The 19,466-nt window shown below is 39.6% G+C and overlaps 1 protein-coding gene across 1 annotated transcript in view; it reads left to right on the forward strand.

The window, feature by feature from the left end:
• Positions 1–19,466, forward strand: part of LOC106883236 (protein MON2 homolog) — a 704,123-nt gene that overhangs the window by 11,886 nt on the left and 672,771 nt on the right. The window contains exons 2-4 of the mRNA XM_089360635.1: positions 13,020–13,213; positions 15,103–15,169; positions 18,276–18,403. Coding sequence (XP_089216761.1) covers positions 13,088–13,213; positions 15,103–15,169; positions 18,276–18,403 — 321 coding nt within the window. The 5' untranslated portion in view covers positions 13,020–13,087. The remainder of the gene's footprint in view (positions 1–13,019; positions 13,214–15,102; positions 15,170–18,275; positions 18,404–19,466) is intronic.

Here is a 19,466-nt window from a genome sequence, read left to right on the forward strand (position 1 = left end):
GTAATTCAACCTCTTCCACTGCTGGATCGCATTTTGAGAGCCTCTGTTGTTTCTTCAAGGACACAGGTCCATTCTGGTAGTGAAGTCCCAAAAGTTGAGCAACAATAAAAATTGAACAGAGGAGGGATTGAATAGAGTGCAGAGAATTAAGGGGCACACACTGCCTGTGACTTGCACTCATTCCCTAACACCTCAGTGCCAAAGTAATGGTTTTCCATAAGGTTGAATTGAGCCTTTTGACCAGGCCATTCCCCGCTGGATTGTCTGGGGTCATCCTGTTGGTTGCTATGCTTTTTATCATGGAGGAATTGTCTCAGTTCAGCTGACATGAAGGCAGCACCATGATCAGAATGGATGAAAGAAGGGAGTCCAAAAATCAAAAACAGTTGGTAGAGTAGCAGCTGATACATAAGAATACGCGAATGCAAATAGAAAGCAAGAAAATTCATCAATAATTGTGAGTAGATATTTGTTGTGATTAGTGGACGGCTGAGTGGCCTTCATAGGTTTAGCTGCCAGTGGCACAAGAAACCTAAGCTTCAGGTCAGTGCATGTGGGACATTGAGATGTCACAGATCTTATGTCATGGGTGGAAAATGGTAGATTGTTTGACCGCACGAAATGAAGCAGTTTCATCACGCCTGGATGGTACAAGGAACCATGGTGCTGTATAAGGTCCGTGAGGGTAGAAGTTGCTTTCCATGCTAGCATGGGTTGGACAATTTGACTGAGGACTGGTGAAACCAGATGGCTGCACCAGGCTCCAATCTGATCTGGCAGAGTTTCTACAGCTGGATGCCCTTCCTAACGCCAACCACTCCGAGAGTGTAGTGGGTGCTTTTACATGCCACCAGTAAGAGGGCCAGTCAGGCGGTACTGGCAACGGCCACGCTCAAAATGGTGTTTTTTACGTGCCACCTGCACAGGAGCCAGTCCATCGGCACTGGCAACGACCTCACTCGAATGATTTTCTAACGTGCTACTGGCACAAGTGCCAGTAAGGCGACGTATATATATATTTAGTGTATATGTGCATATGTATACAGAACACATATATATTATATCTATATATATATATAAATGTACTTGTATGAATGCATTGTTGGTGTTTAGGTCCAGTCAACCCCTGTAGAGTCAATCCTTTAATCACATGCACTACAGCCATGGACGAACCATGTTTAACAGTTTTTGTTTTCCTTTCCTGTATGTTTGTAGGATTGCTGTCTCCAATGTGGTTCTACACCTGTGTTTAACGATCAAATGAAGGGGATTTAGTCACATAAAGGCTTTGTCTCTGAATCCTATAAACATATATGTACGTATACGTGTGTGTGTGTGAAATACCTTGATAAAGTATGACCGTCTTGTATTAAATAATGACTCTCAGCATAGTTCCTAATATCTTTGGCACTTTTTTCTAAGATATTAGGCTGTGACATGAGAGTGATTTGGCCACATAAAGTCTACCTCATTGGGTCATGTATGCATATAACTGTGTGTGTGAACATAAGAGGTATCTTGCTAAAGCATGACTTTCTTGTATTTGACAATGAATGCCAGCATATAGTTTCTTTCAACTCTTTTTTAGGTGATTCAGTGTACTTCATGCATGAAATTACAAGACTCTGTGACTCATATTTCAGAGTCATGTTCAAAGATTAATATCTGTCTGTCTATCTATGTATCTCTCTCTCAGTCTATCTATCTGTCTATGTATGTATGTATGTATGTATGTATGTATGTATGTATGTATCTATCTGTCTGTCTGTCTATCCATCCGTCCGTCCGTCCGTCTGTCCGTCTGTCTGTCTGTCTGTCTGTCTGTCTGTCTACCTATCTATCTATCTGCCTGCCTTCTGTCACCAGCAAAAGAAGAACACAGCAAGGTGGACTACCTACTTACAGCTAGATGGACTGAGCTAGCTCAATAGTGATTAGTCATGCCCATAAAGATATATATATATACACTACTGCACCACTGATAGAATACAAACCTATAAACCAGAAACCCTTTGAAAGTAAACTGGTAGTTAACTGACACGGGCAGTTCCATGCATGTATGTGTGTGTGCGTCAGAGAGAGGGAGAGAGGAGATGAAGGAGGGGGGGGACTCCTTAGTCATTTGTTAAAGAAATAAATTACTCACAGTGCTATCATATTTAATAGCCAAAACTCATTATCATTGAATTAACTGAAATGACTAATTACAAAAGAAATAGCGGGAATTTACATATATACTTACATACACACACACATGCACACAAATCAGTCGTTGGGATGTAGTCATGCTGGGGGCACTGCCTGGAAGGGTCCAGTTGATTGTATGGAATGGGTCTTCTTCAGTATTTATTTTTAAGTTTTGTTCTTATTTAATGGGATCTATTTGTTGAATTGCTAAGTTATAGGATATGAACGTTAACTTAGACACATACACACACACACACATAATATGTATATACATATATATATCTGTGTGTACATATATATATATATATATATATATATATATATATATATTAGAGCCTGGTGTTGCCATCCGGTTTCACCAGTCCTCAGTCAAATCGTCCAACCCATGCTAGCATGGAAAGCGGACGTTAAACGATGATGATGATGATGATGATGATATATATGCATGTATATATATGCATGTATGTATATATATATATATATATATATATATATATATATATACACGTATATGTGTATATATATATATTAATATAAGTACCAGTTATGCACTGGGGTCAATGTAATTGACTTACTCCCCTCCCCTTAGCTGCCCTTGTGGGAAAAAATTTGGAATCATTTTTTATTAAAGTACATTTATTCAATTTATTATTTTTTCCCCTATTTTCCTTCATTATTGTACTTTTTCTCATTTGGTTTTCTTTAAAATAGCATCAGTTTATAAGTAGCAGGTGATAAAGTAAATAGTTAACATTTTCAATTACAAAATAAACATTAAATTAAAATTAGTCTCTTCAGAAGCACGGACCCAAGATGTGCACATATTTTCCCCATCTTGAGTTCGTGCTTCTAAAGTGTCTAATTTTAATTTAATATTTATTTATGACATCTTTTTTTTTTTTTTCAATAAAATTAATAAAATAAACCAAGACTTTTGTCATGAATTGAGCTGAATTCCGAATATTTGGAACAGATTATTATTATTTTTTTTTCGTTTTTCTTTGGTGACACAAACATCACAAGATTCACAAACTTTGTTTTTTTTATCAATATTTTCTCTCTCGTTCTCTCTCTCTTTTTATTAATAGTTTATACTTTACTCGAAATATCTGTGGGAGACACATTGAAGCAAGTAATTGTTCTTTTGGGAATGTTATATGAAAGTATTGTTGTTAGTGAAACTTCTAAAGGGTTATAGTTTATATTTTCATTTAATAAAACCTTTCATGTTATATTCACTTGAGTTTGAAATTCTTTAATCTCAAAAAGAGAGGGTTATATATTTAATTGAGGTTATTTTTCTGGAAACCGTTATCTTTTAAACTAGCGCCTTTTATTTTTTAACTTTGATGAATTCAAGAATTTTGAACAAGTCAACAAAGATGTTCTTGATTTCTTTTTATATTATTTTCATAGTTTTTTTTTTTTTTTTTTTGCTATCCTTTTATTTCATAGTCTGTAGGTAGTGTGTAGCCGAATGGTTAAGTTGTCCACTTTGCAACCACTAGGTCTTAAGTTCAATCTCATTCCTTGGCATCTTGAGCATTTGTCATTTTGCATAGTTCCAGGTTAACCCTTGCCTTCATCATCATCATCATCATCATCATCGTTTAACGTCCGCTTTCCATGCTGGCATGGGTTGGACAGTTTGACTGAGGACTGGCAAACCAAGAAGCTGCACCAGGCTCCAATCTTGTCTGGCAAAGTTTCTACAGCTGGATGCCCATCCCAACGCCAACCACTCTGAGAGTGTAATGGGTGCTTTTTACGTGCCACCGGCACGAGGGCCAGTCAGGCGGTACTGGCATTGACCATGCTTGTATGGTGCTTTTTACGTGCCACCAGCATGGAAGCCAGTGAGGCAGCACTGGCAATGATCACGCTCAAATGGTGCTTTTTGCGTATCACCAGCACGGGACCAGTTTGTAAATTCCTATCCCTGATCTTCTTTCCAGCTCCTCACATCCACCCCTTATCTAATGCTTGTCCCCCTGAGTGGTTCTGTGGTAAGTAGCTTGCTTACCAACCACATGGCTCTGGGTTCACTCCCACTGCATGACACCTTCTACTATAGCCTCGGGCTGACCAAAGCCTTGAGAGTGGATTTGGGAGACGGAAACTGAAAGAAGCCCATCATATATATATATATACGTGTGTTTGTGTGTGTGTTTGTCACCCCTACCATCGCTTGACAACTGATGTTGGTTGTTTACGTCCCCATAACTTAGAGGTTCAGCAAAAGAGACTGATAGAATAAGTATTGGGCTTAGAAAGGATAAGTCCTGGGTTTGATTTCTTCGACTAAAGGCGGTGCTCCAGCATGGCTGCACTCAAATGACTGAAACGAATAAAAGAATGGCATACTTTAGCCTTCAAACATAAAGCCACCCCCTTCACCGCTCTTAACCCCCCCCCACTCAGGCCTGGGAGCTTTTTCCATCTCTTCTCTTGTCTTGTGAGTTATGACTTCTTGTGCTGGTAGTACAAAAAAAAAAAGAAAGAAAAGCAAAAGCAAAAAGAAAAAAAGCACCCAGCACACTGTATAGAGTGATTGGCATTAGGAAAGATGTCCAGTCATAGAAGCCATACCAAAGCTGAAATTGGAGTCCCACACAGTCCTGCAGCTTGTTAGATCTGGTCAAACCATCCTAACCGGATATTAAATGAGAATGAGGATGCTGATGATGAATATAAAGAAAAAAGATTCACAGCTGCAGTTCTTAATTTAAATTTTAACAGATTGGTGTGTTAAAAATTAGCCTGGTGATTCACATTGGCCATGTATGTTGTGTGTTTTCAATCAATGTATGTGTATGTGTGTGTATATCCATCCATCCATCCATTCATCCATCCATCCATCCATCCATCCATCAATCAGTCAATCAGTCAGTCAGTCAGTCAGTCAGTCAGAACTGAAGGTATTAGAAATTGATGAGTCAGAGTCAGTTTTGTGAACTGACTCCTTAGTCCTGGTTTTAGTTTGGAAAATTACTATTTGTAACTCTCGCAACGAAAGATATTCAGAAAAACAGTACTTTGGAGTCAAGATTGTTTGCCAACATAACATGACAGTCCTGGTTTAGGATGAATGTTGCTGTAATTTAGCCCCAGGGGACATCATCTCCAGCTGGCTATATGATAAATATAAGGACACAGACGGTGTCGTATAGCCAGCTGGAGATGTTGTCTCCTGGGGCTAAATGACAGCAACATTTGTCCTAAACCAGGACTGCCATGTTATGTTGGCAAAAAATCTTGACTCCTGGTTTTAGTTTGTTTGCAATATCTGTGGGAAGCCCAATAGTAGATGAGGTTGTTGTTTTGCGAACATAATCTGGAACTGTTGTTAATAGCCACACTCTCTACGTGGTTAGAGTTTATATTTTCTTTCATCGTTATAATAAACACACACTAGAAAGTGTAAACAGAAATCCATGTTTTTCTAAACAGTAATATAAACGTAGACCTAGCTATGTCATGTGCTCTAGGACTCATAAGGCTGAAGTTGAACTCAGTTTGCAAGGCATATATGAGGGGTTACTGAAAAGTTCCTGGGTTTAAGGGTATTGTGGAAGGCCTGGTTGGAGGCTCAACCTTCCGAGTTCTTTTACAGGGCTTAGAAAAACTTAAAGGCCACTGTACTGTGGTAAGTGTGTGAATCTGAGAAGGGAATATGTTTAGTAAAATCATAATTAACTGATTTAGGTATTTTCTTTAGGTATTTTCTTTTACCTAAAGCAGGGGTCCCCAAACTTTTTAGACCATCGACCCCTTTATGGAATCCCTGACTCCTCATCGACCCTCAGGCATGTACAAGAAAATAATTAAATAATAATAATAATTAAGTAGATGTGCATTTATCGACCCCTTGAATAGTCCCATTGACCCCTGGGGACGGTGGGGGGGGATTGGTATCGACCATCTTGGAGACCCCTGACCTACAGTAAGGAACTTTTCAGCACCCCCTTGTAAGTGACTGGGGTGACATACTTCCCTACTGCACAGGATGCCAGACTATCGCAGGGTTAACTTCTTGGTTATTGGGCGGGGCGGACAGGGTGTGGATCTCATTTACAGCTGAATGGGCTGGAACAGTGTGAAATGAAATGTTTTGCTCAAGAATGAAGTACACTGCCTGGTTGAGGAATTGAAACCATGATCTTATGGTCATGAATTCAACCCTTAACCACCAGATCACAATAATATTACTTTGTACAATTAAAGTTAATTATCTGCAGTAGATTACCACACGGTTGTTTTCATAATTTGTATATTACGTTACTATTTAGTGAACAGAGAAGCCTTAAGATATATGTATATAGATATGTGTATATATGTTCTGTGTATCTTAAATATAAGTTAACCTTTGCATACAAGTTATTTCTCAATTGTGAGAATTAATTAAGTTCTGGAATGTTACTGAAGAAAAGATTATCATAAGTTTTAGCATCCTCTGAAAATATTGGCCCCAAATTATTGAAAAATATGTTGATGATTGTTGCTTTAAACCCATGCCACAAAACTTGGCCTAAATTTAGTTATGCTGAGTAAAGCTTTAGAATTACGCAATTATTGACACAGAGATAAGGGCACTGGACAGGATAAAATTGTCCTAGTTTAGGATTGTGTTGTGTTAAGTTGAAATTCTAGTAAAAAAATCAGCTCAATTGCACTTGAAATTGTGAAAGTGTTCTCTTATGTTGCTGGAATGAATATTTGGATAAAGGTTTATCTTGGCATTTGGTACTCATTTATAGTTTGGGCAAATACCCAGACAAAGAATGAATACAAAGATTATCTGAATAGTTTTGGTATTTAATTCAGTGCTTCAGTGCTGGTGGTATTTTTATGTGTCAATAATCTTCTTTGTGTTTTGGTTTCAATATAGAAGCAGAACAAATATATGAATTTAATGAAATAAGCAAAACAAAACAAATGTTAAAAAAATATTTAAAATATACCGAACAAAGACCTCGAAATCTGTTGTAGTCGGCAAATTATATTATCTTTTGTTCTGCGTTCATTACATAAGTTTTTATATTCATTTATTCATAAATCTGATCACTGGTCTGTTACAGGCTTTCTATGCTATATTTATTACCTAATTAGCTTTCATCTTTTCCAGTCTTAATTTTTTTTTTATTATTGCCATAGCTAAAAAATTCCAAGCATATAGTTTGAATTATTAGAAAAATATTGTGGTTTGTTCCACGCAACTGAAATATATTTCAAGCGTGCTCCAGCATGGCTACAGTCAAATGACTGAACCAAATAAAATTTCAGTAATTAGCCGTCGATGTTGACAATATTTTTGACCCATCTAATAAAATGCATTACAGACCTTACCATTTCCTTCTGCGTTCTGCTTGATGTTCATGTTATCTTAACCCACTCACTGTCATATTCAGCTCATCTCAAATATTTTTCAAATATAGTAATCTACCAGCTTCATTCCGGCTGATGTTGTTGATAGTTTGATAGTGTTTTAAAACCCACACACACTACTACGAAATTGTCTGGCATCTGGCATAATGCCTGTGTCCTATATTTTTTTTATAATGCAGAGTCCTTGTTATTTTTTTTTGTGTGTGTGTTTGTGTTTGTTGTCATCGTATAAGTTGTATAAGTACTAAAATAATATATGTGCTCTTGGAGTCAAAGACTATGTTCTTAATCTTTAAAGCAGAGAGAGTTTATAAATATGCATCGATATATATATATATATATATAAATATAAAGTAGATGTTTCTCTGTCATCACTTTGAGGTTTCCAGTCTTTCATGAAAAGAAAAGAAAAATATATATATATATACTTTTAAAGATGTTTAATCTGACGAAAAGCCAAGAAGAGATTTTAAAATACAGCAGAAAGTAATTTTGCTAAAAATAATTTAAAAATAAAATATACGTAAAAACTTTGCAAAGTAATGTCTCAGTTTATTTTTAAATGTAAAAGTTTCAGAAAGTTGTAAAAGGTTTAAAAGATTTATTTTATTTTATTATTGAGTTCATTACATTTGGACCTCAAAAGTAAAATTGTAAATCTGCATTTTATTTTGAGGGAGGAGAAAAATAATATTCTTTTCTGCTCTAGGCACAAAGGCCGAAGTTTTTTGGGAGGTGGGGGGCAGTTGATTAGATCGACCCTAGTATGCAACTGGTACTTAATTTATTGACCTTGAAAGGATGAAAGGCAAAGTCGACCTCAGCAGAATTTGAACTCAGAACATAAAGACTGACAAGATACCGCTAAGCATTTCGCCCGGCGTGCTAACGTTTCTGCCAGCTCACCGCCTTTCGTTGATAAATAATCTTTTCTACTCTAGGCACAAGGCCTGAAATTTTTGGGATGTGGTGGTGCATACCCCAGTATGCTATTGGTACTTAATTTATCGACCCTGAAAGGATGAAAGGCAAAGTCAACCTCGGCGGAATTTGAACTCAGAACGTAATGACAGACGAAATAACGATAACCATTTCGCCCGCCTTGTTGTGCTTGAAAAGACATGTCATGTTAACTGACAGTCTTATCAAAGCTCCACTGATTCTTTCGGTTACTTCTTTCTCTTCCAGGGTTGACCCCTATTGTCTTGTCTACATTCCACAAGAGTTGGTGACTGCTTCTTCTTATGCTCCACATATGATCAGCCTTCATTTTTTTGTCTCCCTACATATCACAACTGTATGATGTTGCTGTAGTGGAGGCGCAATGGCCCAGTGGTTAGGGCAGCGGACTCACGGTCATAGGATCGCAGTTTTGATTCCCAGACCAGGCATTGTGAGAGTTTATTGAGTGAAAACACCCAAAACTCCACAAGGCTCCGGCAGGGGATGGTGGCGAACCCTGCTGTACTCTTCCACCACAACTTTCTCTCGCTCTTACTTCCTGTTTCTGTTGTGCTTGTAATTCAAAGGGTCAGCCTTGTCACACTGTGTCACGCTGAATATCCCCGAGAACTACAGTAAGGGCACACGGTGTCTGTGGAGTGCTCAGCCACTTGCACATTAATTTCAAGAACAGGCTGTTCCGTTGATCGGATCAACTGGAACCCTCGACGTCGTAAGCGATGAACGCCAACAAACGAACGATGTTGCTGTAGCAATCTTTTCTGGGTGGATAGATTTTTCGGGTGTTGGGACAACAACTGGTTTCACTTTTGTTTCACTGTCCCAACTACATGGAGTAGAAGACATATTTTTCTTGGTTGTCACCTCTTCTGAAGAAAGTTTCGATGCAGTCTTCTGTCTAACATTGCTAATATGTATCACAGAGCATGTGTTGTATCCTTCTGTTATAGATAACTTGTATCACAGTTCACAATTGTATTCCACTGTGAACTTACAGCAAAGAAACTTCAGAAGAAAGAAAAATAACAATATTTAATGGAGTGGTGTTTTATTTTTGGTTGTTGTTTGTTTTCAGTTTTCCTTTGCTTTTCAATGTCCAGAGTTCTATATTTGGTGACAAAAGATTGCTTTGACCTTTTACAGAATGGCACAAAGCTTTGAGAATGCAATAAAACCATAGCTTTCCTTTAGCTAGAGTTTTTACTGCTAAACATTATTTCTAGCTTCTCTGTTCTTGACGTCTCTCTGTCTCTCTTTTCCTCTGTCTCTCTTTTCTTCTGTCTCTCTTTTCCTCTGTCTCTCTGTCTCTTCCTCTCTTTCTGTGTCTGTCTGTCTGTCTCTCTCTGTCTGTCTCTATTTTTCTCTCTGTCTGTCTGTCTCTCTTTTCCTCTTTCTCTGTCTGTTTGTCTGTCCTTATCTCTCTTTTCCTCTCTTTCTCTGTCTATCTCTGTCTGTCTCTGTCTGTCTGTCTCTGTCTGTCTGTCTCTGTCTGTCTGTCTCTGTCTGTCTGTCTCTGTCTGTCTGTCTCTGTCTGTCTGTCTCTGTCTGTCTGTCTCTGTCTGTCTGTCTCTGTCTGTCTGTCTCTGTCTGTCTGTCTCTGTCTGTCTGTCTCTGTCTGTCTGTCTCTGTCTGTCTGTCTCTGTCTGTCTGTCTCTGTCTGTCTGTCTCTGTCTGTCTGTCTCTGTCTGTCTGTCTCTGTCTGTCTGTCTGTCTTTCTGTCTCTCTCTCTCTTTCTCTCTTGTTCTATGTGTCTCTCTTGTTCTATGTGTCTCTCTTTGTCTCTCTATCCCTGTCTCTGTTTTTCTCTCATGCCATACCATAATCCTTGTGTTTGTTGTTATTGTTCTTGTTATTTTGCTCTGGGTTGGATGATGAAAAGCCTTCCAGTCATGACCATCCCATCTGTTGTCATCCATCATGCATCATATTACAATATTATCCAATGGAATTTTAGCTATCTTTGTCAAGTGATGGTGGGGGGGGGGCAAACACAGACGCACACACACACTCACACACACACACACACTTACACACACACACACACACACACACACACACGACGGGCTTCTTTCAGTTTCCGTCTACCAAATCCACTCACAAGGTTTTGGTTGGCCTGAGGCTATAGTAGTGTGAAGGTATAAGGCTAAATGATTAGGCTGTTAGGCTCTCAATAAAAAGGCTACAGTTTCAATTCTTGGGCCAGGCAGCACATTGTAACCTTGAGCAAGGCACTTCATTCCACATTGCTCTAATCCATTCAGTTAAAAATGCATATCAGTCAATTGCTTAAGCTGCTCTTCCTCTCCCTCCAGCTCACATATTGTTGATGTTGTGCTGATTCAGAGGGTCACCAGCATGAAAGACTGCCTGTGTCTGTTTTGTGACTACTCAAATACCTAAAACAATTAGCAAAGTCATCATACATCCGACAATGCTACGGGGCTGTATTCACTTGCAAGAGATGGCTATGTTTTTTTCTTTCTTTTGGTTTACATAAATAAATACTTTCAGTGTTGTAAGAAATTGCAATAAATTAAATTCAGTAACTTGTTATTTTGTGTTTTATAAATGTATTGTATATCTATCTATCACTCACCGAGTGTTCATTGCTGTTTATCAGGAGGGCAAAGTTCTACACTTGCTGTAAGATATGTGAAGTTGTTCTCTTGGTGGTGCAGACTGCTGACACCAATGCCAGGCAAATAGTTGGACAACAATTTCTCTCTAGCTTGCTTATTTGTTACTTTGGAAACAAAACAACACAAGACAAAAAAGAAAAAAAAATCCTCCAAAACAAATAAGACCCTGCCCCACCAAATCCCCACAGAGGGTCGCTCACAAATGAGTTTGGCTTAATAGCACATACCATGCTTTCGGTAATTGCTTTAGGCACCCATATAGTCATGTGTAGACACTGATGTGTGTATGTAGACATGTTTAGACAAGGCTCTCAGCCTTCCCACTCCTTGACCTAATGAAACATTGAGGATGTGAGAGCCAGAGAAATAAAGGGCTGCCCCAACACTGGGCTGGTGGTCATATTTAGCTGAGTAGACTGAAACAACATGAAATGAAGTGCCTTGCTCAAGGGTACAACACATTGATCAGTTCAAGAATCAAACCTATGTCCGTTATGATCATAAGCTGAACAACCACTCATAGTGATAAGAGTGGTTAGGATGGGTCTGATCAGCAAGACCTTTGACCAAGAGCCTTCAAGCTACAATCCCATTTTTTTAAAAGAAGACTATCTTTTACTATAATATAATAAGTCCTTTTTTTTTTAAAGACAGTAGGATGTGTTATATGATAGATTTGGTTGCTACTTTTAATAGGTTGAATGCTCAGATAGAAGCTTCCAGATTGGGAATTAGACTTGTAGCTCATTACATGTAATGGGGCAGTCTATAAATCCAGCAAGCCAAAATTTACATGTGGGTCAATATGTTAGTCTTCACTTGTCTTGAATATTACAAGAAGAGTTTATAATTCTTCAGTTAAAGATTGTAATGAGATGTTTCTACAGGGCCTTGACTCTTATAGCAGTGACTACTACATAGATATGTTGTCATTTGGTTATCTGACACTCTAGATCAAAAAGTTTTAAGGGCTGTATACACTTCGTGAATTGGCCCTGATGCATAATACACCTGATATTAATTTTATAGACTGATAGAAGTTAGACAGAGTTTATGATAAGTGTGGTTTGATCTCAGGATCTAAAGGAATAAATTTAGATAAACTCAGATGTCTTGGAAAATTACTAATTGTAAATCTCACGAGAGATATTCAGCAACAGTACTTTGGAGTAAAGATTGTTTGCCAACATAACATGGCAGTCCTGGTTTAGGATGAATATTGCTGTAATTTATCCCCAGGAGTCATCGTCTCCAGCTGGCTATACAACATGATCTGTGTCCTTATATTTTCAAACAAGGGAATATATAAGGACACAGATTGTGTCGTATAGTCAGCTGGAGACGATGTCTCCTAGGGCTAAATTACAGGAACATTAGTCCTAAACTAGGACTGCCATGTTATGTTAGCAAACAATCAGATGTCTTGTCTTGGATTTTACCATTCCTGTCATCCACACAACCCATTGCTTCATACCTATATTTATTAAAAGATACCAAATTGAACTGAGCCGAAATGGTGCAGGGTTTGAAAGGACTTTTTAGTCTTGCTGAAGGCGAAACGATACCTATAGTGCTGGTGCCACAAAAAATGTACCCAACACACTATGTAAAGTGGCCACTGTCAGGAAGGGCATCCAACTCTAGTAACCACAATCAGAATGGAGACATTGGAGCAAGATGTGGTCCTTCAACTTTCTGGATCCTATTGAACTGTCCAACCCATGACAGCTTGAAATAACGGTGGTGGTGGTGGTGGTGATTATGATGTTTCATTGAAATATATACTATTATTTGTTTTAAAAATATTTCATGAAGCTAATTATACTTGTTTTTCTATTTTGTTAGGCCTGCACAATTTAATGGTATAACTGTCATCAGAAGGTTTGTTAAGTTAGCCAAGTGAAACTCTTACAATGTTTCACCAAGGACATTCTCACGCGTTAGCCCCTATCTTGGCTAAAAAACTTCTGGACACCTTACAAACGGATCTTCGGCAGTTGTCTTCTGAGGCCAAAAGAAAATTCCCCAGTGTTAAAGAGGTATTTATGTTTTCTTCCAGCTTTTTTTTTTATTAATATAATCGATTGATATTTTTCTTTCTTTATTTTCCTTTTTTTTTTCTTTTATCATTTTTCACCTACACTGATGTATATATTCATTCTCGACACGTTCTGGCAGATTCACATGGGAATATTCTTAGTGCTGTTGTAGTTCACCTTTAAAGAACAACTTTACCCTTCATATGATGTGTGTTGACAGGACATGTGATTCAGTGACATAGGGGGGTCTTTGAGACACTGGTATTTTGACATCATTGTGTCTCTTCACTCAAAGCAACCCCACCGCCCTGGAGCCCTGGTTGTTCTTGTTTATAGAATTCAGTTAAAACATTGCTGACATATGATATCTTCTAAGTTGATGGTAAATCATTAGAAGCACATAAAACAGCGAGAGTCAAAACGATAATGTGTTTTTATTCTTAACATGTTCTGGCAGATTTAAATGGGAATTTGCTTATGAAGAACAGCTTCTTTTAGACCATGTGTATTGACAACACACATGGTTTAGTGACATAAGGGGACACTGAAGAGAGCTCCATAACTCAGATGTTTGAAGAAAGCAACTACAAGAGTAGAAACACTTCTTACAAGAGGGGCTCAAAACTTGTGAAAGAATGAGGATTAGTAGAAAAGTGATTGACTGGATTAGTAGAAAAGTAATTGGCTGGATTAGTAACCTTTAGAGGAGAATCAGGACAAGAAAGTGCAACAGGACAGTGGCTGTGGAATTATTTATAAAACAGAAATAAATAAGCCATGTCCTGGTGATGTGAGGGGTTTGAAGTTTGAAATAGAGTAAAGTTTGGTAGAGCAACAGCCATGGAAGTGTTTATGGAATAAAAATAATGAAGCAATGTCTCTGTGATGAGAAGGATGAAACCATGTTTCTCTCTCTCATCCTCGTGAACAGAGAAGGGTTGAGGATTAGTTTTAAAGAAGAAATACAAAGAAAGATACAGGCTCTGGAAATGAAATGTTACCACAAAATCTCAGACATCTCATGCTTGTAGAGCAATTTTGCAAAACCATTCAATGTCTTATTGTCTCACTTGACGAGCTCATAATGGTGAAGGAAAGAAAGCTGAGATGGTGTGGCCAGCTCAGTGGCCACTGAGATGGCCACAAGCTCCACTGGTCTTGTATAGACTATTCTTCCAGGTACCTTGAAGAGGTTAAAGGAGAAGATGTGGACAGAGGAAAAGATGGTTGGCTTTCATCAAGAAATGAATACAGAAATACGAGTAAAGAAACAGGCTTTGGCACACAACCATGACGGTCCTTGCTGAGCTAAGCCAAGCAAGGATATTTGGTGAAGATTTAGCTTGTATATTATAGTAAATTTGATTTGTATTTCATATTGTAAAAATTAGTCATTTGTTTATTACATACATTAAATACATTGGTTTCAAATTTTGGCACAAGGCCAGTAATTTATGGGGAGCGGGCTAAGTCGATTACATTTTATTGACTCCGAAAGGATGAAAGGCAAAGTCAACCTCGGCAGAATTTGAACTCAGAACATAAAAAACAGATGAAATGTTGCTAAGCATTTTGCCAGGTGTGCTAACGATTCTGCCAAGTGTGCTAACGATTCTGCCAGGTGTGCTAACAATTCTGCCAGGTGTGCTAATGATTCTGCCAGGTGTACTAACAATTCTGCCAGCTCGCCACCTTAAATACATTATGTGCATTTTGCTTATGTGCATACATGCATTAATACTCTCTTTCACTTATATACATTTGCTTATGCACAGTCATATATTTAGAGAGCTACAAAATATGTCTATATAATCTCTCGTTACAGCTTTTTATTATACAACCTTTCATTACAGTTTTTTTTTTCTTTTCTAATTTCATATTTTTCTTAGCATTCTGAAACTGCTCTCCTTAAAGTTCGAACCATTGTCAATCGGAATGAAAATGAAATCATCCCAGGTAAGCAGTTTTCAATACTGATCCCTTTAATTGCTCCTTTGTAAATTAAACGTGTACTTTTCTTACATATATATGCATCTCGTTGTTACTTGGTGCTAGCTTTGCAGCTGAGCTTCAGACTGAACAAAGGAAATTATTATTAATGGCTTTGACATTCATCATCATCATCATCATCATCGTTTAACGTCCGCTTTCCATGCTAGCATGGGTTGGACGATTTGACTGAGGACTGGTGAAACCGGATGGCAACACCAGGCTCCAGTCTGATTTGGCAGAGTTTCTACAGCTGGATGCCCTTCCTAACGCCAACCACTCAGAGAGTGTAGTGGGTGCTTTTACGTGTCACCCGCACGAAAACGGCCACGCTCGAAATGGTGTCTTTTATGTGCCACCCGCACAAGCCAGTCCAGGGGCACTGGCAACGATCTCGCTCGAAAATCCTACAGGAGCCAGTCAGGCGGTACTGGCAACGGCCACGCTCAAAATGGTGCATCTCATGTGCCACCCGCACAAGAACCAGTCCAGGGGCACTGGCAACGATCTTACTTGGCTTGCCGGGTCTTCTCACGCACAGCCCATTTCCAAAGGTCTCGGTCCGTAGTCATCGCCTCGGTGAGGCCCAATGTACGAAGGTCTTGCCTCACCACCTCAGCCCAGGTCTTCCTGGGCCTACCTCTTCCACGGGTTCCCTCAACTGTTAGGGTGTGGCACTTTTTCACGCAGCTATCCTCCTCCATTCTCACCACATGTCCATACCAGCGCAATCGTCTCTCTTGCACGCCACAACTGATGCTTCTAATGTTCAGCTTTTCTCTCAAGATACTTACACTCTGACGGGTATTCACATTGACATTACACATCCAACGGAGCATACTGGCTTCATTCCTTGCGAGCTTACGTATGTCCTCAGCAGTTACAGCCCATGTTTCACTGCCATGTAGCATGGTTGTTCGTACGCATGCGTCATACAGTCTGCCTTTTACTCTGAGTGAGAGTCCCTTTGTCGCCAGCAGGGGTAAGAGCTCTCTAAACTTTGCCCAGGCTATTCTTATTCTAGCAGCTACACTTTCAGCGCACCCACCCCCACTACTAACTTGGTCGCCCAGATAGCGGAAGCTATCGACTACCTCTAGTTTTTCACCCTGGAATGAGATAGAAGTTGTTTCCTGTTTGTTTGCAGTCTTTATTGCACCTGAACATCTGCCACAAACAAAAACTAACTTGCTAGTTAACCTGCCTTTGATGTTGCTGCACCTCTTATGTGTCCATAGCTTGCACCGGGTACATCTTATAGAGTTACTACCTACTCCTTTTCTACATACTGAGCAGGGCCATCTACCTGAAGGGGTTTGTGTTTTATCTACCTTCCTACTTATTAGGATTTTGGTTTTAGCTAGGTTGACTCTAAGGCCCTTCAATTCTAGACCTTGCTTCCACACCTGAAACTTCTCCTCTAGTTCTGATAGTGACTCCGCAATTAGGGCAAGGTCATCAGCATAGAGGAGCTCCCAGGGGCAACCTGTCTTGAACTCCTCTGTGATTGCCTGGAGGACTATGGTAAATAATAGGGGGCTGAGGACGGAACCTTGGTGGACCCCTACCTCTACCCGGAATTCATTGCTGTACTCATTTCCAACCCTCACCTTACTGGCCGCATCTCTGTACATGGCTCGCACAGCTCTCACTAGCCATTCTTCTATCCCAAGTTTCCTCATTGACCACCAGATAAGGGATCGGGGGACCCTGTCAAAGGCTTTCTCCATGTCAACGAAAGCCAGGTACAGAGGTTTATCCTTGGCTAGGTATTTCTCTTGCAACTGTCTCACTAGAAATAAGGCATCAGTAGTGCTTTTACCTGGCACGAACCCAAACTGCATCTCATCTAAATTGATTCGCTCCCTAATTAGTTGGGCTATGACCCTCTCTGTAACTTTCATAACCTGATCTAACAGCTTGATGCCTCTGTAATTATTTGTATCTAAAGCGTCCCCTTTACCTTTGTAGCAGTTGACTATGATGCTGCTACACCAGTCATAGGGTATGACTCCTTCGTGTATCACCTGGTTCGTAATACGGGTGACTAGGCTATAGCCAACACTGCCAGATATTTTGAGCATTGTTAATACTATATTTCAGTCACAAATCTTGTCAGAAGCCTCTGCCCTACACACACACACACACACACACACACACACACACATATATTCTTTTATTCTTGTACTTGTTTCAGTCATTTGACTGCGGTCATGCTGGAGCACTGCCTTTAGTCGAACAAATCGACACCCAGGACTTATTCTTTGTAAGCCTAGTACTTATTCTATCGGTCTCTCTTGCCGAACTGCTAAGTTACACCAATATTGGTTGTCAAGTGATGGTAGGCGGGGGGGGGGGGGGAACAGACACACAAATACATACATACATATATATATGACGGGCTTCTTTCAGTTTCCATCTACCAAATCCACTCACAAACCGGCCTGAGGCTATAGTAGAAGACACTTGCTGAAGGTACCACGCACTGGGATTGAACCTGGAACCATGTGTGTACACACACACACACACACGCATCATGTGATCACATGATCGACCAGACTATTGGATGCTATTATATATTACTGGCTGCAATTTGCTTTGCATTATTTTAGCCTTTGAAATATGCCACTCTGCTGGCCAGGTGGGCAGAGGTCAACAGAGAGCTGGTCCATCGCAGGGTCACCCTTTTAAAATTGAGTGAACTGCAGCTACATGAGATGAAGCGTTTTGCTCAAGTTGGGGAGCTGCACCAGGATTCAGTCTGACTCTGGCTTGGTTTCTACAGCTGGATTCCCTTCCGAGTGTAGTGGGTGCCTTTCATGTGTCACCAGGACAGGTGCTTCTACATGTCACCAGCACCTGTCACAGCTACGATTTCACTTGGGCATCAATACAGTTTCTATCATGAGACATTGGTCTGCCCAAAGCTATAATTGAAAACACGTGTCCAAGATGCCACACAGTGAGACCCACTCTGAAACCATAGGGTTGCAAAGCAAACTTAGTAACCTCACAACCTTTCATCTTTTGAAACTTATCTCAGATGTTTTGTGTTTTTCCATTCCTTTTGTAGGTTTACAATCTGTCAGTACAGATTTGGTGCGGCCATTTATTATGGGATGTGAAACAAAGCATTCAAAGCTAGTACAGATTGGATTGTCTTCTATACAAAAACTAATTTCTCATGAGGTTGTCGCTCAGGTAAGTTTTATGGTCTTCTATTGTTTTCCTTTGTTATTGCTAACATGAATATGTTTATATGTTACCATAAGTCTTAAGAGAACCCCTGACATGTTCATTATTTGGAGTCAATGGTCAGAGTGGAAAATAATACTTTCTTATACTGCTCATTCCTGATCTTTCTCTCTTTGGCCAGGTAACCTTAGACACCTGTATCTGTCCCACTATAACCTTTTCATCATCACCTCCTGTAAAGTGGTGGTTGGTGTTCAGAAGGGCATCCAACTGTATAAACCTTGCCAAAACTGACCTTGCCTGTACTTGTGCCACATAAAAAGCACAAAGTCCACTCTGCTGTGTGGTTGGTGTTAGGAAGGGCATCTAGCTGTAAAAATCTTGATAAAACAGTCACGAAGTCTGGTGCAGGCTTCGACCTGGCTGGCTCTTGTGGTACTGTCCCACCCATGCTAGCATGGAACGTGGATGTTAAATGATGATAATGACTGTAGTATGTGTGTGTTTATGTTTTACTGTTATTCCTGAGTTCAGTCCCCACTGCGTGACACTTTGGGCAAGTGTCTTCTACTATAGCCTCGGGCCAACCAAAGCCTTGTGAGCGGATTTTTAGACGGAGACTGAAAGAAGCCTGTCATATATATATGTGTATATGTGTGTGTGTGTGTGTGTGTGTGTGTGTGTGTGTGTGTGTGTGTGTGTGTGTGTGTGTGTGTGTGTGTGTGGATGGATGGATGTATGTATTTGTCTCCTCACCATCGCTTGACAACCGATGTTGGTATGTTTATGTCACTGATACTTAGCAGTTCGACAAAAGAGACCGATAGAATAAGTACTAGGCTTACAAAGAACAAGTCCTGGGGTCAATTTGTTCGACTAAAGGCATGCTCCAGCATGGCTACAGCCAAATGACTGAAACAAGTAAAAGAGTAATTATATTACCTTTTAAAGTTATTTCTGTAGAAATTAGAGCCAGCACTGAAAGTTGTGATGTTTTCTGTATGAATATGTCTATGTAAACAATGCAATCAATGACAAATATAAGTAATGGGTGTATATCCATATTTCA

This window comes from Octopus bimaculoides, chromosome 11 (assembly GCF_046866305.1).
Source record: "Octopus bimaculoides isolate indiv1 chromosome 11, ASM4686630v1, whole genome shotgun sequence".
Lineage (NCBI taxonomy): Eukaryota > Metazoa > Mollusca > Cephalopoda > Octopoda > Octopodidae > Octopus > Octopus bimaculoides.